Source organism: Rattus norvegicus, chromosome 14 (genome assembly GCF_036323735.1).
Source record: "Rattus norvegicus strain BN/NHsdMcwi chromosome 14, GRCr8, whole genome shotgun sequence".
Classification (NCBI taxonomy): domain Eukaryota; kingdom Metazoa; phylum Chordata; class Mammalia; order Rodentia; family Muridae; genus Rattus; species Rattus norvegicus.
The window spans coordinates 81,554,199-81,580,816 of NC_086032.1; the positions used below are offsets into that span (position 1 = coordinate 81,554,199).

Below are 26,618 nucleotides of genomic sequence, written 5' to 3' on the forward strand. Positions count from 1 at the left end.
CCACCAACCCTCCTGTGCCTGTTGCAGTGGACACCACCAAGACCTGCAGAGCTGGCTCAGCCCCATTAAGCAGGCAGCAGAGCTTGAATTAATGGTGCTGCCATCTTACCCACAGCTCTTCCATGCCCAAGTAGGCCAAGTTCATAGGTCCTAACATTTGCCTCAGCTCAACCCAGGTAAGGAAGTAGGTATGTGGTGCCCCTTAGATTGTGGTGGCCCTTTGAGTTGTAAGGTCCCTTGAATTTTGGTGCCCTCTGCTAAGTTTCAATATTCTTGCAGCTTCCAAAGCTGGGCATGGTGGCATACACCTTTAATCTCAGTGCATGTCCGAATATGAAATAAAGGGAAGAGATAAAGAGAAGATGCTGTTACAATAACAATCCACATAGCCCTGGTTAACCAGCAGGAGCTCTGTACTGAGTATCCATCAATGTCTGACAGTGGGCTCGGCTGTTGGGAGGCAGAGGCAGGTGGATCTCTGTGAGTTCAAGGAGGCCAGCTTGGTGTATGTAGCAAGTTCCTGACAGTTTCGTATTAGAGATAATAGAGAGACCCTGTTTCAAAAAGCCAATAGACAGGCAGACAGACAGAATAGATAGATAGAATAGACAGACAGACAGACAGACAGACAGACAGATGTGGCTTCAGGGAAAAATTGAGACAAGGAAGGACCCTGTCAAGTGAGTACTAACTTATGGAACCTTCATAGGATTATAAGAAAAACTTTGAAAAACTTAAACATTGAATTTTAAAACCATTCCCAACAGCAACTTGAATTTACAGATGTTCCCCACTGTCCTGACCTCCCTGAAGGGAGGAAGGACATCTAAGGAGCAGCTTCTAGTCTCAGGACAGGAGCTCGAGCGCACCGGGAGCCAAGCAAATGGGAGTCATCACGAGGAGGGACTACAGTGCATCACCTACCTATGCCCTAGCTCAGCATGCTGCCCGCCCAGGGAGAGCCGGGCTCCTTTATGGGCTGCTGGAAGCATCAGCAGCCACATCTGGCTGTGCCTGCTGGCCCCGTGCCCCAGCCTGGGAGTCTGCTGCCCGGAGTGAGCATAATCAGATGCAAATGCACTCTGTTTTGGTGCAGCCCACAGTCGTGCATCTGGGAAGCGCAGGCGACATTAATCATCGGAAACTGTAATTTTTGTTATCAGTCTAACACTGATCAAAAGGGAAGCCTGTCTCCACCGCTGACCTGTGAAACGTCCCAATTATACTCTTTGGAAATGACAGGGGCACTTAACTCCCGAGCTGAGCAAATGACGACGATCAATCACGTTTGAATAACAATGAGCCACGGACCTGAAAATTATTTTTGTATAGAATCTACCCAGGAATTTATGAAAGGTGGAAAGCAGCCCAAGGTTTTAGGGCATTACGGGCTCGGCTAGTGCAGTGCGTATCAAACACTAAACAGAATTTATGTGTTTTAATTTTCTAAAAGGTAGATGTGGGCTGGGTGCTACAATGCATAACATATAGTGCCAGGTTTTAAATATGGGGGTCATTTTCATAAAATATTATGCTTATTGCCCACACCCTTGAGTTTTGCTGCGGACTTTTTATCAAAATTTCATTCCCTAAAAGTACTCAACTGCTTAGGTAACTATTATAATTTTATCTTCTTCCTCCCCAGCTATAATCATTTCTTTTTAGACTAAATTTGAGGCTCCAGGTTCTTCCTTGTTCTTAAATTAGCACCGATAAAGGCCTCTGGAGTCTGCTCTTCTATCACATGTGTTAGCCTCCAAAAAACCCAGGCTCTCTGGGGCCACAGAGGGAGCCGCCAGACACTCCTATCCCTCGCTTAGCAACTGTTCAAGCTGCAGCAGCTACAATGTAGAGATGCCACTGTTAGAGCTTGAGTGAAACTACACTCAAGTTTTAATTCACATTTGGTAAATACTGAGATCGCAAATGCCTGGTGCCGAAGTTACCAAGGACAGCCGACAGATGAGCTACACCCGAGGGACGGGAAATTACTCTGCTGTGGAAGAGTTCGGAGCCCTAGCTGTTGGGACTAGCTGTGGCCTGCTCAGGAGCCTGACCAGGAATATTGTGGTCACAAGGGGCAGTCCCTGGGAAGATAACACAGCCTAGAGAGAAGGCTTTCGTGGAATGGTCTTGAATCACAGTTAGCTAGCCTCCACTCACTTACTTTGGAATCTAAATAACTAAGAGGTTGTGCCCACTGTGGAAGAACTTGTCTTTAAGGTCACAGGGAAGGTCGGACAGACGTCAGCATCCAGAAGGGTCCCCATGAAGTACCTAGATGCCGAGTCCTGGGAAAGTGCTCACATCTGGCTAAAAGGCATCAGGATTAGTGATGTCTTCAAAATGAGGCCAGACTTTTGAAATGTTCTCAAGAATGATTTACTTTTACCTCGGGTGAGGGCCAGGTTTTCTACTGTGGTGAAACCGCACAGAATGAGCTGTGTGGAACCCGGCAGGAAGGGCAGCCCTAATGAGCCCTGCACAGGGACCACACACCAGCGCAGGCTGCCTTCCTCACCCAGACCTTCTCTGATGGGTGAAATCCTTGGGTGCCTTCGAGGGCTATGGCAGGTGGTCAGAAACCCTTCCAGCCAATCAGAAGACTTCTCCTAAGCTGGCCCCCAAGTGGGAGCTACAGACCCCTATGGAGGGCCAGCTCATCCACTCACAAGACAGAAGCAAGCTTTTGCCCACTGCTGTTGTGTGGTAGGGGTACTGCTGGTTTTATACAAATTGATTCTCACCCACAGTTAAAAGGATTTAGAAAAATGAGTAGTCATGATCATAATTAAACAAGCAATAAAACGGCTAAAATATACAACGCAATCAGCTTACAGAAGTGGGGTGGTGAGTGCTAATTATTTGCGAAGGAATGGGAAGAGCATCTCGACATCCAGAAAACCCATGGCCACCAAGCCCACAGCCTAGAGATACAGCTGGAACCATTAAATAAATTTTGTGCGATCTAATTAACTTGGTGCGCAATCTCAATTACTTTTCACCCAAGAAATCACTTTTGTTCAGTTTTATGTGTGTCTATTTCCCTTTTAAAAAAAAATGATGTAAGGCCTCGTCAGACAAGTGAGTTCCAAACTGCATTTGTCTTTCAGCGGCTTGATGGCTATGCATTTAAAAACCCATTCTATCTTATAAACTAAAAATTAAACGTGCTCAGCTGTGATGGCCGTCATTGCAGCTGCTATTTATATGCTAATGCCCTCCCTGGAAGGCCGTGCAAATTGCCCGGCCAGGCCAATATCTCATGTGCATCTCGGCTGCCAGGGACGCACCTTCAGAGGACAGAGGGCGTTGTGGTGCTGACCACGTGATAACACAGGACAGGCACCTGGTAGCCAGAAGGGCCAGCACCGAGTCAAACCTGCCCAGATGCAAGCAGGGCACCAGAGCATACACTCAAGTCCAAAAAGCTATGCTGGAGCAAAACACCACTTTCAGGAGTGGCCATCTCTATAGAGACCACATTCACAGGGAGATCTCACAACAAACAGCAGGACACACAGGGGCAGGCATTTCTCCTCCTCCCTCTCTCTGAACCTCCTAGAACAGCCCCCACAAAAATCTGCCCTTGGGAATTCCGTCTGACCACGAACCCCAATGTCAGAGAACTTCCTCGAAGTGGGGCCCAAGAGCTGAGGCTAGCCTACTACCAAGTATGAGGCAAGAAACCTGGTCACATGTGCCTAGAAGTCCATTTTCAGAGCAAGGATAAGGCTAAATTCGAGGCTAGATCCAAACAAGCAGCTAGCAAGATGGCCAAGGGAGTCGCCTGCTGTCAATCAAATTGAGGGCTGGTAGCCTAGGTGGCCACAAGCCAGGTCCTCTGGGTTTCTAGTGCTTATAACGTACACACTCAAACCAGCCTGTTCTGGGAACCATCTACACGCTCTCAATGACAAGGCTGTGTGAGTGGTCAGAGGCAGGGAGTTATCATGGATGAGGTTATGTGCACTCCACACATTAACATCGGATGAAATGTGAAACCACTAATCATTACTCCCAAGAGTGTGCAGAGAAAGCCAACCACATAGGAGAGAAGTGTGTTCTCACTTGCTTGGGCCTACAACTAACAGTTTCCTTCTAGGGATTAGAACAGGTCCGTCCCTGGGCCTTGTTGCCATCTCAGGTGAGAGCAGGTGGGCAGCCTCTGAGGTCATGCTATGCTGTGTGGCTGGTTCCTCGTGCAGCCTTCCCACTGGGCGTCTGGGGCTTCAGGAGGGGCCAGGACCCACGTAAGTTCCTCTGGCCCGCTTTCACAACTGCAAAATGGAGGAAGTCATCAGATGGGGCACCCCGAGAGTGAAGAGGTAACATGTGAGAAGGTGTTGAGAGCTAGCTCATTCTGGAACACAAGTGATTGGGCTGGACACAGGAGCCAGGGGAAACCAAGACTAGATCCACACGGTGGGGGTAGGAGGGTATGGGCTGGTGCAGAGGCTGCTGAGCTGTTTTCTGCCTCCTTGTAAGCTGACCTCATAAGAACTTGTGCTCAACCCCCTCCCAACTCTGCTGTTGGGTGCGTGCTTGGCCTTCAGTGTGATGGAGGGAGCACAGCCCTGAGGAGGCTGTTTACGGGCCCTGCTGCTGCACAAGGTCCGCAGGCTGATTTAGTTTCCCTGCCTTCCCCGGGTGTGCCTGACGGTTCAACATTTCATTCCTGGGTTTTCTGCTTCTGTCCTTTTCACCTACAAGAAGCAAAGTCTGCAGAGCCCAGGGAGCTTTCCTAACATCCTGCAGGAGAGGAGCTGGGCCCAGGCGAGCTCCCAGTAGAGCGCCCACGGGCCTGGTAGTGAGACTGATCCGAAAGGCAGGCTGGGAGCACCCAACACAGAACACAAGCAAAGCTGCACCAAACAGATTGATTTCCACCGCTGTGAAAGGGTGAAGATGAGCCCATGGTGCCATCAGGGTGGCTGCCACACGGCCCATGAGCCTGGCTTGCACCAAGATGCATTTATAACCACATGAACAAGTAGACCCACAGTCCAGGAAGGAAAGAATAGCTGCTGACAAGTCAGACATGCCGATGTCTGAAATCACTGCTCTGACCACTTGGTGGGAATTCGTATTTTGTTAATTACACAATACAAACTAACCAGGACCAGAGCCACATAATGAAAAGGCAGGCAATTTAAAAGTTTTCAAAGGATTTTTATCAGTTTAAATAATGAGGCCGCCACGGATTATTACAGCTCTTCTGTAACAGAGCAGGTGGAAACTAACTCTACCAAATGGCCCTGCACATTGATCGGGTCAAGATTTATCCCCAGCCTGCTCCAGACTGAGCTGAAGTGCGCACACTCTGTAAAGCAAATGCTTAGACATGTTTAAACTGGTTTAAGTATTTCTGAAGACAGACCGTCTGTGTCAAAAGGAAAGCAATACTGTACAGAAACAAATAGCAACATTCAAAGAGAACCGGGGCTGGACTCGGATGTCTGACCAGCACGGCCTGCACAACCCAACCCTCCACAGACAGCCTGCACCCGCCCAGTCCTAGCGGCTGTTTATGACTGGTAGCGTTGTATTTGTTTCAATCTCACACGTTTGCTAGAAGTTCTGAAATGTTTAAATCATGCATTATTGAATTAGTGTTCCTTGCTCAGCCTGTTCTACATGAGGAGTTAACGATGCCCATCCGGTGCTAAATGGGGAAACACTAGGAAATGATTTAAACCCCCCGTAAATTTTATTTGGAAATTAGTGAACACCTCATCATGATTTCTAATTAAAACAGCTCTAATTAACATAGACATTCATTAGCCCTCTCCCTGCCCTTCCCCCACAAGACACCGTGGTGCAGCAGCCTTGCAAGGAGCTGCCCAGCAGCTGCAGGAAGGGCGGGCGATGTGCAGATAGGCAGTTGCTGTATCTATTCTGGGAAGCACTGCTCACCTGAGCCTGGGCGCTGCCACTCACAGTCCCGGAGCCGCCAATCACTTCATCTACAGACAGCGACTCACTCGTTCTCCAGCTGCGGCAAGCAAAATCTCCAAGGACTTCAGAGCAGTGCCTTTCGTTAAAAATCAGTTTGTAGACAGGTCTAGGAAGTGTCCAGTCTGCTGACAGCAGAGCCGAGCGATACCTGCCTTCCTACTGAAGGTAGGCATCATCAGTCCAGGGCTACCACCTTGTCAGGCCTGGGCAGCCCTACATACCCAAGGATGGCCTGGCTAGTGTGCTGACCTATGTGACCACCATGAGGGCCCCATAACACCATGAGGGCCTGCCTTCACAGCAGGTCCTGCAGGCACAGAAGGAGTGGGTGATCCAGGGTTCAGCCGTGAGGGCTGCCATGTGTCTGCTGAGATGCATGAGGGGTGCATGTGCTAATCTGGCTAGTAGCCACTGGGTGCAACAAGGAGCAGTGGAAACAGGGCAGACCCTGGGCATCACATCAACCCGACTGCCCACTGTATACCACAGAAAGACGGTGTTTACAGTGTTACAGAGTGCTGGGCCTCAACTCCCATGTCTGTGTCTCACAGGAGTTAGGAAAGGGCAGCCAAAGTACTGACACAGTCATGCTACGACAGTGATGGCTTACCATGAGCCTAATACCCTTACATCACAAAAGAATTCTAGGACTGCAGCTGGGTTAGGACAGCGAGCAGGAGTCCGGGCGAGCTCCTTAGTCTGTTTGGTGTAATACTAGGGGTTAAACCTACAGCCTCAAAGATGCTAAGCCGCACTCCACCACTGAGCTAAATTCCCAGGCCCCTTTGTATTTTGAAACAAGGGCTCACTAAATTGCTTAGGCGGCCCTTGAAATCACTATAACTAAGGCTGGTCTTGAAGTAATGGTCCTTCTCCTCAGCCTTTCAAATAATTAGAAAGACAAGCTTTTACCTTCAGGTCCAGCTTCCACTCAGCTGCCTTGAATGCATGGCTGTTACCATACAGGTACAAGCCACAATATAGAAAAACGGAGCCTCTTCACCTGGGCTCTGGGGATGCAAGTTGCTGCCCATGAAGCTGGCTGAACTAAATGCTGAACCTTGACCCAGGAGGTTGCCTGTCTTCACCATCACCCATAAAGGCTCATGCGTGTCCTGTAGGCCAGAAGAAGACTGCCCGGGTCTCCTCCGCAGTCAACCACTCAGCAGTCAGGAAATATGGAGATAAGAGATGAGGGTAAGACAACAGCATACAGCAACACCCACTATTATCCACCTGACAAAGCTGCAAGACAAGGAGAACGGCAGGCTGCTAGAGCTTTAGGCTGCCAGCCCCAAGACTGCTGTTAGTCCCAGTAAGGAAATGCAGGCTAGCAATACCTAGGCCTCGCAAAACCCTCTGTGCTACCCAAGAGTATTCAAGGCTCTATGGCCATTCCATGGAGTACTAGCTATCTAAGGATGTCCCTACACTGCCAAGGCCCACTAGCAAGGTGACTCACACAGAATGTAGGACTGGCTTGACTGAGTTCATCAGAAAGGAATTGGGGTACACAGCATAATAGTGAGGTGCCCTCACTTCACAGGCTGGTTGATAGGTCACCCTGAAAGGTAGCCTCATGTGGCACAGTCTTGGCCAAACTGATCACTGGTGACTGTGGACACTGAGTGTAGAGTTAAAACAAACTCTTCCTGACAGCTGCAGTGAGGGCGGGCGCTGTCACTTTCCTCATGGCTACAGAAATGTTCTCTACTGTAAATATAGTGCTCAAAATTCATAAAGCTACTTAGCTATGCGACACAACAAAATGCAACTCTCATAAGAGGTTAACCACACATACCACACAGCCAAACCTCAATTACAGCACTATATTCCCATGACTGCCTTAAGCTCAAGCCTTGGTTGACTGAAAGAGAAGCGAGGTCGCCCTCTGCTGGCCCACATCACACATGCGCTCTGCAAAGCTGGGACCATCAAGCAGCTGCAGAACAGAGCTCCCTCCTATGTCCTCTGGCTCCAGCACCTGACCTGTGTCTTCAGTGTACCTACAAGCTGCCACAGACTGGTCAGCAGGGTCTCCAAGTGCTAGACATGGAGTGCTCTTGGTTTTATGGTGGAGTAGTGGGTGGTTTCAAATCTGATCTTTCCCTCAGTAAGGAAAAAGCTAAGTCCACCTCAAAGCTACCTTCCAAAATAGAATTTATAAGTCAGACTGCCCAGGTCAGCTGACCTACTAACCTCTAAGGCAATACTTCTCAACCTTCCTAATGGTATGACCCTTTAATACAGTCCGTTATGTTGTGGTGACCCCCAACCATAAAATTATTTTGCTACTACTTCATATCTGTAATTTTGCTAGAGCTGTGAACAGTAATGTAAATATCTGGTATGTAGGATATCTGATATGTGACCCCTGTGAAAGGACTATTTGACCCCCAAAATGGCCGCGACCCACTTGTTGAAAATCTCTGCACTAAGGCTAGGTGCAGGGACTGGGCTCACGGTCCAGGTTTAGGATTTGGGTTAAGAACAGGCCTCCATGGGGAGGTGGCAGCTCTGATGTCTGTTTCCTCTATAAACCAGCTGAAAGAAGCCAGTGAGATGTCTAGCAGGAAAAGGCACTTGCCAAGGACCCGAGTCTTGTCCCTGGACCCACATAGTAGAAGGAGAGAACATAGACACAGACACACACATAGACAAATACATACACACACACACACACACACACACACACACACACACACAGAGGCACAAATGCAAAATTTTTAAAATTAAAACTAGCTGAGAGGGGTTGGGGATTTAGCTCAGTGGTAGAGCGCTTGTCTAGCAAGTGCAAGGCCCTGGGTTCGGTCCCCAGCTCCGAAAAAAAAGAAAAAAAAAAAAAAACTAGCTGAGAGAAACGGGATGGTGATGACTGTCAGCTTGGAGATGTGAAAAGAATTGGGTGACATAGAGAGCCTGGACTGTGGCAGTTTTCTTTCAGTCAAAACTCCCAAGGCCCATCTCCCCTAAGACCAGCCATCCCGTCAGCTCTGTGGTCATCTATGCAGAATTCTAGTTCCTTGTAGCCCAGGCACAGGCGCTCCATTCCTACTCCAAGGGCAGCACCTCCTCCAGGCACTGCAACGTACTCTGCCTTCCAGCCAGCTCCAGGGTACCTGGCATGGATGGCCTCTATGGCTCCCAGGTCACCACGGGACTGCATCTTCGCTCACTACCAGGCACCCAGAACACATGCCTACACCTCTCTCTGGCCTTGCCTGGACTCCCATTTCTCTAGCCTCATCTAGGGGACCCATGTATCCCTGCTCTATCTTAACACCAGATCCCCACTCAGGGAGATACAGTGCCTTGTCATCCCCCTAACAGACAGGCGGTGTTCAGGTCTCCACCCCAAAGGGCACAGTGCTCACCTCTGACAGCGCCTGAGTGCTCTGTAGGCTTCATCTTGTCTGACCTGCCCAAGACACGACTCCTTGTTTGCTAGCATCTCCCCACAAGTCCCACCTACTTAACACAGCCTGTTTCTTTGGGCTCTCGGGAGGAGCCCTTGACATGGGGGTTTTCAGTACTTTGAAAGTATCCTTGGCTATAACACAGGATGAACAGACACCAACAGCAGGAATGTAGCCACCATGGCATGAGTGGCATGAGTGACTTCATGGGAAGACTTGCTGAGGGACAGGACCGAACCCCATGCCAAGAAGAGCAGATGGGTCCTCTCTTGGGAGAGGTTTATCTGAGACTCCACCACAAGAACTTAATAAGGAAAAGGCCAGAATCCTCTGAATCTGATGATGCCTGCCTGTTGAGATGGCCGAGTGGAGGCTCCCGGGACCTTTTAGCCTCAGCTCCATGAACTCACCCTGCTCCTTTGTCCTCTCCCAGGCTCAATGTTCAGTTCTTCATATTTCTTCAGAGCAAGTTCCAGTTCCATTTTCAGGTCAATGGCCTGCTTTAAATGTCCACTGTAGATCCCTGCACGGGTAAACCGCTGTAAAACAAAGGATGGCTCACTCACGAAGGTTCCACACAGTCCCCGAGAGGGAGAATGCTCATCCCCACCCAGGTTAGTGCTCTGGCCCCACAGCCCAAGTTCACTGCTGAACGCTGGAAACGCGGCCTCACCTGGACCCAGGAGCACACCGCTGGCAGAAACTTGTTCTGGATGAGTTTGAGCGAGTCTCGAGCAGCGTGGAGCACGGCCAGGTTGTCTTCATTCTCCTGTACCTTCAGACCGTCTAAAACAAGGCAAAGTCAGTGTGCTGGTTTGCATATGCTTGGCCCAGGGAGTGGCACAATCAGGAGGAGCGGCCTTGTTGCAGGAAATGTGTTACTGTGGGAGTGGACTTGAAGACCCTACTCCCAGCTGCCTGGAAGCCAGGCTTCTCCTGTTTGCCTTTGTATGAAGATGTAGAACTCTAAGCTCCTCTACTGCCGTGCCTGCCTGGATGCTGCCTTAATGGTACTGGACTGAACCTCTGACCCAGTAAGCCAGCCCTAACTAAATGTGGTCCTTTGTAAGCGTTGCCTTGGTCATGGTGTTGGTTCACAGCAGTAAAACCCAAACCAAGACAGTAGGTCACAGAGGGATGCTGAGGCTGGCCGTGTAGCAGAGGCCATTAAACCCACTGGAAATGTGACTCCTAGCTGGTCTCAGATACTTGTCAACCCTGAGAGAAAAGCAGTCTTGGAAAAATCTAGGACAATACCATTCATTCTGGCTCCATGCAGACATGGATTCCCACCCAGAGGCCTAGATCTCTCAGAGCCATCTTCTTTTGCCTCTTCACTTACGACTGTCCTCCCCTTTAGTGCCAGAGTCTCAGTGACCCCTGCCATTCTGCCTCTCCTTGACAGGCCCTTCATTTCCTTGACAACCCCTGCTAGGCAGGGCCTCCGGATCGAGCACCTGGATGAGTAAGGCGAGGTGCGGTGCTTCAGAGATAGCAACCTGAAGCCGTGGGTCCCGCAGAGCCCAGGCTCTTCCACCCAGATCCACATGGTGAACACGTGCACTGTGAGGATACCGGGCCCAGCTACGATGGATGGATGAGCAAGAAAGCCCCTCTGTACCCCAAGGCTGGAATGCCAGGGCCACACACAACACTGTCACACCCCCGTCATTCTAAACACAGCATGAAATCATGCTTTGCTCACATTTTCCTCCTAAGAAGGTGGCCCTGGTGGACCTCCAGGTGGACACCCATACAGCCTGCCAGGGACTCTGCCCTGATCCTAGCCTCCCAGGGACAGGGCTACAATGGCAGAGAATCCCCAAGCTGATTCATGGTGGCAGAAACCCTGAGCAGGAAGACTAACCAGGTGGAAGTCCCTCTACCCCTCTCTCATGGTCCAACCCAAGGAACTGCTGTCCCTAACCTCAATCCTACCACAGGATAACCCACTGCCAGTGAGGGAGCTACACACCTGGCTAGAGCAGAGTGTGGAGGCACTGCACGGCCCCAGCAGCCGTTACCTGAGGGGAGTTCCACGTCCAGCGTGTACTTGTGGGAGCCCAGCCCATGGCTCCGCAGGAAATCCTCTGGGTCGCTGTGTTCGCTGTGTCTGTCTTCATCCCTGCAGGGGTCTTCCGTGGCTGCTGGGGCTGGTGCCTTCAGACCAACTGCAGATCCTGCATGGTGTGCAGAGGCAACCAGGTCCTTGCTACAGCATGGCTGCTCTTCATCCTGGGGTCCAGAGAGACCAGACCCTCGGGGAGTTGCCAGGTCTGGGCTCCAGGCGCAAGGAGCATGGTCCTCTGCTATGCCAGATGCCTCACCAAAGAACTTATCCTCTCGGTACGGGCCCAAATCCAAGGGCACCAGCAGCCTAAAGCAGTTCTCCACTTCTGTCAGGCAGCATCCAATTTCATCAGACATTTCTGCAGACATTGAGAGATCTACTTACTCTGTCATCTTGAGCCAAAGAGCAACAGATGGCCAAGACTGCTCCCCAGGACACCAAGGGGTCATGATATTTCCAAAAACAGTCAATGGCCTGGCACATACATCACAATACTTTTAACTCTTTAATAAACTGTCTAGCACAGAAACTCAGCCTTTGAAGTAGACCTCTCGTTATGGTGGTGTGGTAGCTCACGGAAGCCTGTGTGACCACTACCAAAGGCCAGCCTTCCACTCATCATGGTAGTCCCAGAGAGGCCCCATTTCCACCATCAGCACAACACACTTTACAGGGTTCCCCCTTCTAGAGCCCTTTAAGCCATCCGCAGCACAGCTGTCTGCTTGCAGCCTTCTCCAAGGCCTAGGCTTTCAAGGCTGACAACCAGGGCAGATGCGTGAAGGAGGCTCTGGACACAGAAAGAACCCAAGACCTGTATCTGAGAACAGAGTGCAGCTGGCCCATCTCACAAGGATTAGCTCCCAGGAAGGATGAGGACCTGGGGAAGGGAACTAGCAAGAACAGATGCTGGACATGAGAAGAATAGCAAGATGGCCTCCAGCTAGTGCAGACTTCTTCTAGATTCACACCTAGATTCAGACTCTCTCCTCAGGGAGTCTTAGGCCAAATAGTTACAGATGGACCAAATCACCAGGAGACACCAGGGCTATGGGCAGCCTGTGAAGGCTCAACCCCACCCTGAACCATTCTTGCCTTGCAAACCTGCCTGCATGGGTCTCAGACTAGAGTAGAGAAGAACTAGGAAACAAACACGAGGGCCATGGGCAGTTCAGGGGCTCAGTCTGGGAACTTACCTTCCATCTCCCTCTTAGCCCGGTCAGCACTTTCTCTGTGGATCTTATCCAAGTGCTTCTGCTTCTCCTCTTCTCGCTTCCTTTCTGCCAGAGTCCTAACATTTATATCCCGAAAATCCACCTGAGAAATTGAGAAGGAAGTTTAGGATTGCCTACAACAAACACAAACCCAAAGTTAAAAAAAAAAAAAAAAAAAAAAAAGACACATCGTCATCAACGCAAGGCCGGGGTCTCAATGGTTGGTGTCTACAGCACTTCAAACAAGGCCGCCTCATCTTGCCACATCTTCCTCCAGACAGAAGACGAAAGACATCCCGTGCCAAGTGTATCGTGTTAGGAAACAACATGCTCCTCCCACTGCAGGTCAGGGGTTACCAGCTAGACCCGGGGGCCACCCAGAAGTGAACCCCAGAGAATAGGGGACACCATATAGGGACCACAACCATGCAGAATGGTCCAGCCACTTGCCCGTGCTGCTGACAGGGGCAGGGCCACATATGGACAGTGACAGGAGGGCTGAAAGAAATAGCCGAGCTTGGGGTCTCACTAAGCGCAGCACCAGTCCGAGCCCACAGCGAGAACTGAACATGCTTCCTGTCAGGAACGCAGAGGCCATCTAGGATTAAGACTACAGGCTCATGCTCCACCCTCAGGCGGGTGGCTGGTTCTCTTCCCCAAGTCTGCTCTGACCTTGAGGAACATCCTCCATTCTACCACACGCTGATCCAGCTGCCTTGCCTACCTAGCCTGTGCAATGGTCAAATTCTCAGTGAAAAGAGCTCTCTCACTCACTGGCTGGCCTGTCTCAACCACCCCAGGGAAGTGAACTTTACTGTCCGAGACCCACCTACCTTTTTGGTGTGTTTTAGGAAGTGGTAGCCCAAGGCTAGCTTCTTATAGGCTTCCCCAAACTTCTCATTCCAACCTTCCACAGCTTGCATGGCTGCCTGCCTTAGCCTCTGAGCTGCCTCCCGAGGGGGTGGCAAGGGATGGTCATTGTCTGTGCCCAGTGTGAGCTCCAGGAATTCCTGGAAGTCAGAAACAAGCAGCACTCTGAACTGATGGGACCGGGTGAAGAGCTCATCCACGATCTGGAAGGCTGAGAGGCGGATCTCAGCGTGGTCCTGGGTCAGCTGTGTCATTAGCAGGCGGTAGGCATGGCTCAGCTGCTCCTCTGAAGACCTGGGGACACAAGCCAGCCTAAGAGCTTACTCAGCAAAGACAAATCAGTGTCACATTTTGTATGGGAACACTACATTTACAAGTGTCGAGGGGGGGTGCTATGCTCAGCATCCAGTCTTCATTCTTCCCTTCCTAGTGTCTAAGCACCAAGTGTGGCCCACTCCTGGCCTGTTTCTATATCGCCCATGGGCCAAGAGCGTTTCTACATTTTGAAATGGCTAAAGCAGATGTTGACATGGCACAGTGGTAAAGCACCTGACTAGCTTGTGTGAAGTCCTCGGCTGAACCTCCAGCACTGCAAAGATAAACATGGTTAAAACACACAAAAGAATTCAAATGCTACATTAATAATCAAATGTAGGGGCTGGAAATGGCTCAGAGGTTAAGACTACTCTTCCAGAGGTCCTGAGTTCAATTCCCAGCCACCACATGGTGGCTCACAACCATCTGTAATGAGATCTGATGCCCTCTTCTGGTGTGTCTGAGGACAGCTACAGTGTGTGTGTGTGTGTGTGTGTGTGTGTGTGTGTGTGTGTGTGTGTATATACACATATATATATTATATATTAAATAAATAAATCTTAACAAAACCAAACCAAATGTCAGGGGTTGGAGGGATGGCTCTGACATACTCTTCAGGCCTCCCAGGGCAGCTGGCATGAATATGGTACACAAACATACATATAAGCAAAACACTTGTACACATAAATTTACAAAAGCAAACGCCAGTGACTTTTGTTGAAACACATCTATCCCTGGATGGTCCCCAGCTGACACCCACAGTATGCACAGATCCTTCACAGGATAGCAGTAAGCCAGGAGAATGGGGCAGAGTAAGGTGCATAAGGCCTTGTACAAAGCCTCACAAGATTAGCCTAAGAAAGCACAGGTTGGCAAAGTTCAGCTAAGATCGACGGAGACATGCTGATGCTAAGAAGCACTCCCCAGTGCCTGAGAGTAACCAAAGGTTCATTAATACACTGGAAGACACACCCCTGGGTAGAAGTTTAAGATGCTAGTGAGTCATGTAATACGTGAGGATGTATGCAGAACTATATGTAGCAGGACACATGCACAGAACACACATGCCATGGCATGCATGTGGCAGCCAGAAGGCAACTTTCAGGAGTCAGTTCTCTCACTCCCAGGCCGTCTTAGGCTGTCAAGCTTGTAAGGTAAGATCTCTTACCCACTGCACCACTAGCATGCCAGACGCTTGATGATGCCTATTACAAGATGATCTGGTTGGTCATGGGCAGAGGGTAGAAGACAGCCCTTCATGAATCAAGGTGTGCTGTGAAAGTCACACTTCAGGGGGTGGGCGTGGTGGTACATACCTTTAATCTCAGCACTCTAAGAGTTTGAGGCTAGCCTGGTCTATACAGTGAGTTCCAAGCCAACCAAAGCTACATAGTGAGACTCTGAATACACACACACACACACACACACACACACACACACACACACACACACACTAAAAATAAAAAAAGTCACATACAACCTTGTCCTGTGGCAACTCCCTGGAAAGGACAAATTCACAGGAGCCCGTCAAGCCACACCGACACATATCTAGCAACCACTTTCCTGTGTCTCCCTTTTTCGCTTGCCCTGAGGCTTAGGTGATGACAGGTGTGGGGTAGAGCAGGTGCTGACGGGATGCTCAGACGCAATTCTGCTGCCTCTGTGCAGTGGGCTCCAGGCAGTGGCAATGGTGTGGTGGCTCCCGTCGGAGCACTTCTGGTCACCAGCTCTGGCGCATGCTGCTATCTCCTAGTGAGTCCCTGCAGCATGGGAGCTCTGCTTGCTTCCCTCCAGTCTCAGCCTTCGTTACAGAATGTCTCACCGCTCTGGACTTCTGTATCGCTTCCTGTGCCGCCCATATTCTACCCCCTTTGGTTTTGTCCTCCCTGTTCATTTCTAGTAGATAATCCATCTCTAAGGCCACTGATGGAGCTTCTGAGATATCTTTACTCCCTTACACGTGAGGCCCAAAGACAAAGAAAAAAATTGCCTGTTTCTACTTTTAACCTGGATGAGAATCTGGAAAAACACAGAGCTACCCATGCAGGCAAACCTCTTCTCTGAAAAACCTAGCTGCCTGGGGCGTTTTAGAAGCTCTCATGAGATGCCTTTTTCCACTGAGGTACAAAAAAATGTGCCTGTAATGGTGACTTGCATTCCATTCCCAGCAAAGTTAAAGCAGGACAAGGTCCCTGAAGAGACAGTACAAGCTGGCTCCGACTCTAGCTGAGAATGAGAAACACAGAAAGCTGGGGGTTCAAAGCAGTGTTTCTAACCCTTGGGTAAGCAACACTCAATTCACCGGAACCCCGAGAGTGTGATAGACTGGGCACATCCCACTCTGGCAAGCCTCTGAGAGGATTCCTCACAATACAGAGGGAGGTACTTCCTACTCCCAGAGACTGCTTCTTGTCTCTCCTCTTAGGATACTCCCTATGTTACTTTGAATGCATAGCTATAGTACATCGTCAAGAACTGAAATTATGTTTGATCATACGCTGTTGAATGGCTTAGCAGGTAGATGTGCTTGCTGGGTATGTCTGGAGATCTGAGTTTGATCCCTGGAATCCACATAAAGGTGGAAAGAGAGAACCAACTCCACAAAGTTGTCCTCTGACCTCCACAAGTGCACACTGATATCTGCATGCACCTGTATGCATAGACACACGCTTTTGTGTGTACACGTGCATACATATACAAATCATAAACGTTAAAAATGTAATAAGACGTGCTGGAGAGATGGCTCAGCGGTTAAGAGCACCCGACTGCTCTTCCAGAGGTCATGAGTTCAATTCCCAGCAACCACATGGTGGCTCACAACCATCTGTAAAGAGATCTGATGCCCTCTTCTGGTGTATCTGAAGACAGCTACAGTGTACTTATATAATAAATAAAATAAATCTTTAAAAAAAATGTAATAAGACATATATTTGATTCTGAGAACCTAAAGAGGCTAATATTTTACTATAACATCTTCTGGTCTCAATATAGGCTGGCTGATGGGATGTAGGCTGGTGACAGAAAACCTCCTTGTAGGGATAAAAACTTAGGAAACCTGTTAACTATGACAGACCAGAGAAGTTGCTCCATGTTTTAGTCGCTGTTCTGGTGGTGATAAGACACCATGACAAAGGTGACTTAGGGTCAGAGTCAGAGTTAGGGCGAGTCCACAATGGTAGTGTTTGCTGAGCACGCACATTGTAAACCTCAAGCAGGAGGCCGAGAGCACTGGGTGCCAGGAGACACTGCAGCCTCAAAGCCTGCTGGGTGATGACCTCATCGAACAGTAAGCATCTGCTGAGGTGCCTCAGGAAATTATGAAGGTGGATGGGAAATGTTAATTTTATTCCCAGTACTGTTTTGTTTTCTTTCTGTCCTGATTGTTGTGTGTGTTTGTTTGTTTGTTTTCTGGTCAGTAGACACAAGCTAGAGTTACCTAGGAAAAGCCTAGGTTGAGACAAGGTCTCCATCCAATTCCCTGTAGTTAAGTCTGTGGGGTATTTTCTTATTAATACTGCTGTGGAAGAGCCCAGCCCGATGCTGGTGTCCCACCCCTAGGCAGGTAGTCCTGAGTTGTATAAGCAAGCAGTCTGAGGAAGCCATGGGGAGCAAGCCAGTAAGCAGCACCCCTCCTTGGCTTCTGCTTCAGTTCCTTCCTCCTTCCAGTTCCTGCCCTGCTTTTCCTCCGTGGGGAATGTGACCCGAGAGCTTTAAGATGAAATGAACCCTTTCCCCTGCAAGTTGCTTTTGGTCACGGTGTTTTTATGACAGCAAAAGAAAACTAAAACACATCCTTAGGCAATAATCTGGGATCCCTTACTAAATAAACTTGGGCATAGCTGGGGTTGAGAGGAATGCTCAAAAGCCACAGGAGGTACTGTTTTCAACTACAACCCTTATAGTTGCCCAAAACATGGTCCAAGAGCACGCACTGGACCTCTAGGGATCCTCACCTAAAGGTTAGGAGCCTTCTCTCATTCACAGACTATTTCTACAGCTACTGCATGTGGCTATCCTGGGTACTTGCAAGCTATATCAGCCACAGCCATGAGCCTGTTAAAGATATAAATCCCTTTCGTTATTTGCGATAACTTCTCAGGGTAGACAGAGGCCTTTTCCATTCAGACTAAAAGAACTTAAGAATTTATTCTTGATGTCTTAACAACTAACTAATGAAAGAAGTTAGTCTCTAGAATAAAACCTGTTTTGAGTCTTCACGGTCTCCTGAATACCTTAAAGAAGGACTGGAGAGATGGCTCAGTGAGCACTTTCAAAGGACCTGAGTTCAATTCTCAGAACCTATGAAATGGCTTACAACCATCTGTAACCCCAATTCTAGGGAATCCAACAGGCACACACATGGTGCACATACATGCATGTGAGCAAAGTATTCATACAAAGTAAATATATCAATCTTTAAATAATTAAGAATGCCTTAAAGACAATTTTGTTTACATAGGCAAACTGTTTTTTTTTTTAGATTAAAAATTCTCTTCAAATAAAGTGTCTTAACTTCCTAAATATACAGGTAAGTCCTATTTACAAATCTATCAATAATTGTAACCTTATGCTTTTCTTAATTACTGGTGGGGATATATGCGGGTGGGTGTCCTTGTTCATGTGTGTGTAGGTGCATGCACATGTGTACACATATATGTGAGTATGCATGAATGTGTGTGCATGTGAAGGCCAGAGATCAACATCAGGTGCCTCAGATGCTGTATATGTTGTTTTTTGACACAGTCTCTCACTGGGATCTGGAGTTCAATGATTAAGCTAGGCTGGGTGGCCAGCGAATGCCACGGATCCTCATGTCTCTGTCTTCCCAGCACTGCCGTTACAATGTATGCCACCACACCCCCAGCTTTCTGCATGCATGACCGGGATCAAACTCAGGTTCTTATGTTTATTCAGCCTCACCACCTAAGGCATCTCTCTTGCCCTTCATTATGTTTTTTATACTGTTGGTACAATATAAACTCAACGATTCTAACCTCACACTATTTTCCCTTTATTCCAATGGTAGATTCCTCCTTGAAATTATTCTTTTGTATCTTGCAAATTCTCAACATATAATCATTAGTTTTTTCTTTTCCAAGCCTAAGAGATATATCTTACTCCTAAACTCAAAAGTTAGGGTGAGGTCAGCTGTCCTACAAGGCTTGATGGCTCTTGATATGCTAACACAGGCCCAGAGGTAAGCCTACCTAATGTCCAGAGAGAAATAAATGCTGGTTTGGGGTCAACAGGTTAAGACAAGTCAAAACAGTATGTACAATAATATACTCGGAGCAAGCTTCACAAAGATGGCTCTCCTGGGCAAACACAGCCATGTTTTTCCTGATTATTGTCCTTTGGAGGCCTGTGTGGGTCAGTTTTTTTGTCAACTTGACACAAGCTAAGTTAATCTGGGAAAAGGGAACCTCAATTAAGAAGATGCCTCCAGTAGACTGACCCATAGGCAAGTCATGTGAGAAGACCCGACTCACTGTGGGTCTAAGATATAACACTTTCAGCTGGAGAATCTGAACTCTTCTCTCCATCACTGGATAGCAGGTTTGTGGTCCCTCTTATGTGGCCTGAGAAGAAGTACTTCTAGAAACCAGATGGGAATGTTTTAACTTTTGTGTTTGACTCTGTGTCGGGGTGCACTCCACAGCACATGTGTGGAGAACATAGGATGACTATGGAACGGTCCTTTCCTTCCACCCTTGCATGGGCTCCTAGGATTAAACTCAGTTGCCAGGCTTACATAGGAAGCAGCTTTACCACCTCGGCAGCCACCATACTGTCCTTCAGCTTCCCTAAAAGATTCCTAGAACCATAGATCTCAAGTGGAAAGTTAGGTCCAAAGACCTTGTACAAAGCCTACATAATTAGAACAAAAATAAAAGTTGGCAAAGAGGAAGACTGGAATCCTCCCAGCTAAGACCTGGAATCACTAACACAGGCACTCGGGTAATCTATAGAATAATAACAAATTATCTATAGAATAATTTATAGCTCAATAGGATACTAAAAAATGTACATCCCTGGGGGGATTTAAGATGCTAATGAGGCACTGCCTTAGATACTTTTCTGTTTCTGTGATAAGACACGACAGCCAGGCGACTTACAGAAGAAAGAGTTTATTGGGGCTTACGGTTTCAGAGGGTAAGTCCATGAACATCATGGTGGGATACATGGCAGCAGACAGATGGGCACAGTGCTGGAGCAATAGCTGAGAGCTCAAATCCTGGGATAACAGGAAGCAGAAAGCTAACTAGGAACAGAGTAGGCTTTTAAACCCTCAAAGCCCACCATGAATGACATACCTCCTCCAACAAGGTGTGTCATACCTTCTAATCCTTCCCAAACCATTCCACCATCTGGGAGCCAGGCACTCAAACACACGAGTCATTCTCATTCAAACCATCAGACATGGAAAGCAGGTGGTAGTAATGTAGAAATACAACAGGGAGAACAGCAAAAGCTCACAGTAATATACAATAAGCCCAGCTCTTGGTATAGCAGAGACATTTGAGATGTTAAACTTTTTCCCTGCTTGAGCCAGCTTTCTCTCTTGGAAGGATACTAACTCTTAATAAATTTTCTTGCTTTGTCTGCTACTATCCACATAAAAAGTCTAGAACCCCTTCTGAGGTGCCCTCTGAACCCCAGGACAGGCCTGGGTGTACAGACCAGCCTTCTCTACAGGAAATGGAGCAAAAGGTTCTCAAAGTTCTCTACCCCCATTACAATACCTGTGTAAATTATACTTGGGGGGTTTTCTGGGGTGCACAGTTAAACCATCTCTGGAGTAGAGTTTTTATTGCAATGTAAATATTCTACCACTCCAGAAAGAATCACTTAAGTTCTCTCATCTTGTAAACAAAGGATCATTAGTGGCCAAGGTAATGAATCGCCGTGCTTTCTCCAGAAGGATGAATAGGGGTGAGAATGACTAACTTAAAGATAAGGTTCTACGATGGCACATGCCTATGACCCCAAAGGAACACTTGGTAAGTGGAAGCAGGAAGATCAGAACTGCACAGCCAGCCAAAGCTACATAGTGAGAGGTCAACCTGGGTTACATGAGAATCTGTCTCAAAGGAAGGGAGGGAGGGAGGGAAGAAGGGTGAGTAAAAATAGAGGTAGCTCAGTGCCACAGTTTACCTAGCATGCTTGAGGCTCCTGAGCTCATCCCTAGAGGTGGGGGTGGGGAGGCCAAAGTCACTGACACAATCCTGAACTCTACTCCAACAGGAAAGAAGATGATATACTTTTACTGACATGTGATTGCTTTCTAACATACAGAAATGGTCAGAGGTATCAAGTTCAGAGTCTGTGCTACATTCTGGATCCAGGTACACTAGAGTTACAGCCCCAGAACTCCTTTAGTGCTTCCTTATAGAACTTCTGAGACAAGACCTTACTACATAGCCCACCCTGCCTGGAACTCATGGTCCTCCTGACTCTACCTCACAACAGGCAAGTGCCACCACTGGTTATCAGATAATTCCTTTCTGGGCGAAAGCAGGTGGCAGAGATGTACAAGAAGACAAAGGGCCCTCCCGGGAACCCCACAATCTCCTCGGTGTGGGTGCTCGGTGGATCAGTTATTATGGCACATTTAGCCTAAATACATACTTGCAAATTTTCTTCAGTTCCTTCATTTTCTGAGCATTCAGTTGGGATTCTCCTGAAGTTGTGAGCTCCTCTATCAACTGTGAAAGTTTCTGATCCATATCTAGAAACAAGGGACGCGGAGATGCCGGATTAACATCAATACTTCATAGTCTTGGTTTTAGCAACGAAGTTTATGGGGTACAATGGCAAAGTTCCTAGGGTGTCTCTGTGGGGTGTCTCCCAGGCGAAGAAGGCTAGCTACCACATTCCCATCACTGAAGGCCATCAAGCCCTCTGATGATAATTAGCTAAGGTTTTAAAGATGAGACTAACTCCAGCAGTCTTAGGTCAGCTGTGTGGGTGACGCTGCCGCGGTTAAGGGGAAATGTCACTAAATTTTACTCCAACTGGTCGCACAGGATACTCTCTCTCTGCAAGCGACAGTCTCTAGATAACTGCGGGGGCGACCGATCCGACCCTGCGGGCCGAGAATCTGACCGGCCACGACCCTTCAGTCCGCCGCAATCGCTGCCTGACCCTCCGCTTCAGGAGACAGTACCAGCGTTCCGCTGTTCCGGTGACACGGACCACCGGATGCAGCCTCTTGTCTCACCCACCCCTTCCGGTGTAGGCAGCGCTCTGTTACAGGCCCCAGGGAGCGGCGGGCACAAACTCCAGAAGACCCGCGGCGCAGGAGCGGAAGTTACCGCGGCGCGCCCGCTCTGGTCCTTTCAGATTAGGCCACCACCAGTCTCCCGCATTTGCCCGGGTGGCTCCACGGCGCAGGCGCGAGGACGCGGCAACGCGGTGACGCAGCGCGCTATCAGGGGGCGGGGCAGTTCAAGAAGAACTAAGCGCGAGAAAAAGGAGGCGGGAGGGCCCAGCAAGTTCTTAAAGGGGAGGTGGCTTTGGGTCAGGAATTTGAAACTGAGGTGCAGAAAGAAGTTTTGATCGGGGGATCAGTTCCTTGGCCACCAGGAGGCTCGCGGCCTATGTACAAACCCTGTATATCTCTAAGAAAGCTCAGAAGGGAGTCTGGGCGCAAGTCCGGTTGGGAGGAGTCGGCCTGCCTCCCTGACCCGGTCAGCTGTCCACCCCGAGGACAGACCATCGTGGGAAGCAATTCAGTCAGTCTCAACGTAGGATGATTGTAAAAGATTTGGCGGCTAGAGCTGCTTGCTCCCTTCCCTACAGCTTCACAGTGTTCAGGATTCTGGCCTTGCCGACCTCACCCTGCTTCAGCCCAGCGGCCAACTCTTGGACGGACAGACCCGGGCACTGCCACCTTAGCCATCTCACAACTCGCTCCGCCTTTCCACTATCAGCTCCTGCTCCCCTTTGCAAAGGGGAGGCACACACTGGTCTCCCTGTGTACCACGTCTTGGGCCGCAGTTCTCCACCCACAGAGCGGGCATCCAGCCAGTTTGTGTGTCCTGTAGTATGGTCTTGATTTTCTGGACCAGTTGTTAAAAGCTGCCCTACCCACTTACCCACCCTTCCTTGAATCCGGGCCAGTGAACAAAGTCAACTGAACTTTTCCCCTCCTCATTTGTGTTCAATATGTGAGGATCTGACAGCCCAACTTCTGAATTTGTTTGGAATCTGAGCTCTTCCCACCACCTCGTGGCCAGGTCCTAGGTCCAAGATATTTTTATTACATTTTTTTATTGGGGGGTGTTAGAAGGTGGAACCTCCCTCGTGTGATCAGGGCAATTTCTGAGAGCGGGTTCTCTCCACCATTGTGGTTCCACTACTCAAAGTGAAGTTGCTAAGCTTAGCAGCAGATTCCTTTCCCAGCTGAGTGATCTCAGTGGTTCTAAAATGTCTTTTAAAGAAGTAAAAGGTTTTTGTCAAGCCAGCCTTGTGTATACATGTGCAGCAAGGCATCCTTCAAAGGCTAAGCTTGCTGCAATCGGGAGCAAGCTCTTGCATGCCTGCATGTCAAGGGAGTCCTGTGAAGGGAATGATAGCAGACGCAGATTCTGAGCAACTGAAGAACTACAAACGATAAAGCTGACGGAATGGTTTCAGTTTTCTTTTATAAGCTATGGTTCAATAGATTTTGAAGTTTAATAGTGAAGAAAAGATTATGATAACTACTCAAGTGATAGGGAGGGGGAAATGGTAGTATACGTCCTGAGAATTGTATTCTTAGATATATCATTGTGCTACTTGAAGGTATATCATGATAAACAGTCACATAGTATATAATGTCCTTTCAGTTGATGACCAAATTCAACACATAAGGACACATCAGATGTTTAAGTACATACTATGGTCACGTAACAATGTAACTGCCTAGTGACCCATTTCTCAGAACATACCACTACCATCAAGAGAACCTCTAAAGTAACAAAGCGAATTAGATGCAGCAGGGCCGAGAACTGTTTACTGACTTCCTGACGGAGCATGTGTGAGGCCCTAGATTTGATCCAACAGAAAAGTGGGACGTCTCTTGTAAGACTGCAAAGGCAGTGGCACATGTCTTTGATCCCAGCATTCAGGAGGCAGAGGCAGATGGATTGCTGTGAGATTGAGGCCAGTGAGTTCTGGATAGTCAGGGATACACAGAGAAAGTCTGTCTTATCCCCGTCCCCATGTGATTAATTTAAAATAAACAAAATGGATACAGGTAAAAATTAATGAGAAGAACAGATGAGACAAATCAGAAACAAGTAGAAGATAACAGATTTAAGTCTAAAAAGAAGAATTATATGTCAAAGACAGATCTGGTAGCACAGGGCTTTAATACCAGCACCTGCCTTTTAATTCTCATAACCAGGAAGCAGGTGGAGTCCAGCCTGGTCTACATAGTTAAGTTCCAGGAAAGCTACAGCTATTTTGGGGGGGGGGTGTTTCAATAACAAAACAAAGGGAAAAACCTGTCTGAGGGGGCTTCCCCAGCCCCTACGCCAACAGTTCATAAGGAGGTAGTCTGCCCCTGGCACTGAGATTTTCTTTCAATACCCTATTTGTTCTCAGGCCTAATCTTTTTCTCACTGACACAACCTTTAATGCCTTTAAATGCTGCTTTTGCTGTTCTTCCAGATGCTTTGCCAGACTTGAAAGACACTTTTGAGACTAGCATTAAATAACAGGGCCTTTATATAGAGGGTGGGCATGATCTCTGAAGTTTCACTGCCTTCCACTCAAAGCAAGTGAGAATTGGTCTTGGGACTATAAGGAAACTAAACAAGACAGCAAGGTCCATGATGATGATATCTCATCACCGACATCAGTTATTCTGTCAAAAGGGCGACGGTGCGCACAGCACCCCTGACTGGAGGCACCATTTGCTCTATCCCTCCATGATCCATCTAGCCTCCTCAACCACACTTTCAAGTTCAAAAGGCATGGGGGAGGGGGATGGCTGGAGAGACGGCTCAGCGCCTAAGTGCACTTGCTTCTCTTGTAGAGAACCTCGGTTCAATTCAAACCCAATACTCATATGGGAATTGTAGCTCACAAGTGTAACTCCAGTTCCAAGGGATCTGATCCCCTTTTCTGGCCTCTTTGGGCACTGCATGCATGTAGTACACATACATCTGTACCCACATATATAGGGAAACAGTCATACACACAATTTTCTAAAGAGGTCTTGGGCTGACACAGTGTAATCTATCCATTTTAATAGACTTCAGTTTACCCAAACATCTCTCAAGCAGGATTCTCCAATGGTTGTGTGCATGATGTATTCCAGCAGTACATGCCTTCCTGTTTTTAATTTCTAAATATTGTATGTATTTTTAACATGCAAGTATGTGCACCATGCATATGCCTGGTGCTCTAGGTTAGAAGGCACTGAACTCCCAGGAACTCAAAGATGGCATCAAAGATGGTTATAAGCCACCCTATGAGTGCTGGGAACCAAACGTCGGTGCTCATCACTGACCCTTGTTCCTGGTGCTTTTGGGTGTTACCAAGACCCAAAAGTAGAGTTGGCCCCACTATCCACTAAAGCCCAAGTTCTGCTACTTAGCAGGGACCATGTAATTCAATGTGAGACCCTGGATCACCCTGTAAAATTCTCATCTGCAGGCAACACTGACCACCACACTATGGGTGCAGCTGAGATTTCCATCTTGAGAGCTCCCACTTCCACAGTCTAGTAGTAACACACTGGAAGAATGATATCCAGTTATCCTCTAACCTCCAATGAGTACACACACACATCTGTGGTGGTCTGAGAATGGCTGTCATAGGCACGTTTGAATGCTTGGTGGAACTTTTCAAGGATTAGGTGTGAACTTCTTGGAAAAGGTGTGTCTTAGGTTTTACTGCTGTGAACAGACACCATGACTTAGGCAACTCCTATAAGGACAACATTTAATTGGGGCTGGCATTTAATTACAGGTTCAGAGGATCAGTCGATTTTCATCAAGCTTGGCAGCATCCAGGCAGATGGTGCTGGAGAAGTTAAGAGTTCTACATCCTCATCTGAAGGCTGCTAGCGGAAGACTGGCTTCCAGGTTGCTAGGACTAGGGTGTAAAAGCCTATGACCATAGTGACACATCTACTCCAACAAGGACATGCCTACTAATAGTACTACTCCCTGCGCCAAGCATATTCAAACTATGACAGTGTGTCACTAGGGGTGAGCCTTGTCTTAAAAGCCTGTAGCATCCCTAGTTCACTCTCTGTCTGCCTCATGGTTACCTCAAGATGTGACCTCACAGGCAGGAATTGCTCCAGCACAGCTGCCTGCTGCTACACCTTCCACCTTTCTTCTGTAGGTGCCTCCACTGGAATTTTATGGCAATGAGAAAGTAAACCAAGACTAAAATCTTTCAAGTCAGTATCACAGTTTTGTCCTATTATCTACTTCCTGCCAACTCAGAAGCTAGCTTAAAAGATGTCAACTGCATGACCTTTCCCATGTGTCATTCCTCCCTCATGCAGGCAGGATCTCTCGAGGGAGAAAGCTCAGCTTCACCTGTGTCTTCTCACCCAAAGTGGAACCTGCAGCTGCCACTACGGCAGAGGGACATGTCATATAACACATAGAAAGCCAAAGCCAAGGCACCAGCAGACCAGAGAGAATGGATGGATTCCATTTAAGTCCAGCTTCATGAACCAGTGAGTTTATGTGGATTTACAGAAACATAAAGTCAGCTTCAGTACCAAGAAGTTCCCCATGTAGCTTGTTGTTTGTTTTTCAAGACAGGGTT

General features: G+C 48.2%; 1 protein-coding gene across 13 annotated transcripts in view; it reads right to left on the reverse strand.

Annotated features, from left to right (window-relative positions):
- Positions 1-22,246, reverse strand: part of Uvssa (UV-stimulated scaffold protein A) — a 41,266-nt gene extending 19,020 nt beyond the window's left edge. For 2 of the 13 annotated variants that reach the window (XM_039092140.2, XM_039092138.2), the window contains exons 1-6: positions 21,471-22,060; positions 13,490-13,820; positions 12,639-12,759; positions 11,399-11,803; positions 10,048-10,160; positions 9,785-9,913 (exon numbers count right to left, since the gene is read on the reverse strand). In XM_039092140.2, coding sequence (XP_038948068.1) covers positions 9,785-9,913; positions 10,048-10,160; positions 11,399-11,803; positions 12,639-12,759; positions 13,490-13,820; positions 21,471-21,568 — 1,197 coding nt within the window. In that variant the 5' untranslated portion in view covers positions 21,569-22,060. Of the gene's footprint in view, positions 1-9,784; positions 9,914-10,047; positions 10,161-11,398; positions 11,804-12,638; positions 12,760-13,489; positions 13,821-19,983 lie in introns of all 13 variants that reach the window. The other 11 variants (XM_006251323.5, XM_063273306.1, XM_006251325.5 and 8 more) reach the window with 11 other exon arrangements.
- Between the last annotated feature and the right edge of the window lie 4,372 nt (positions 22,247-26,618).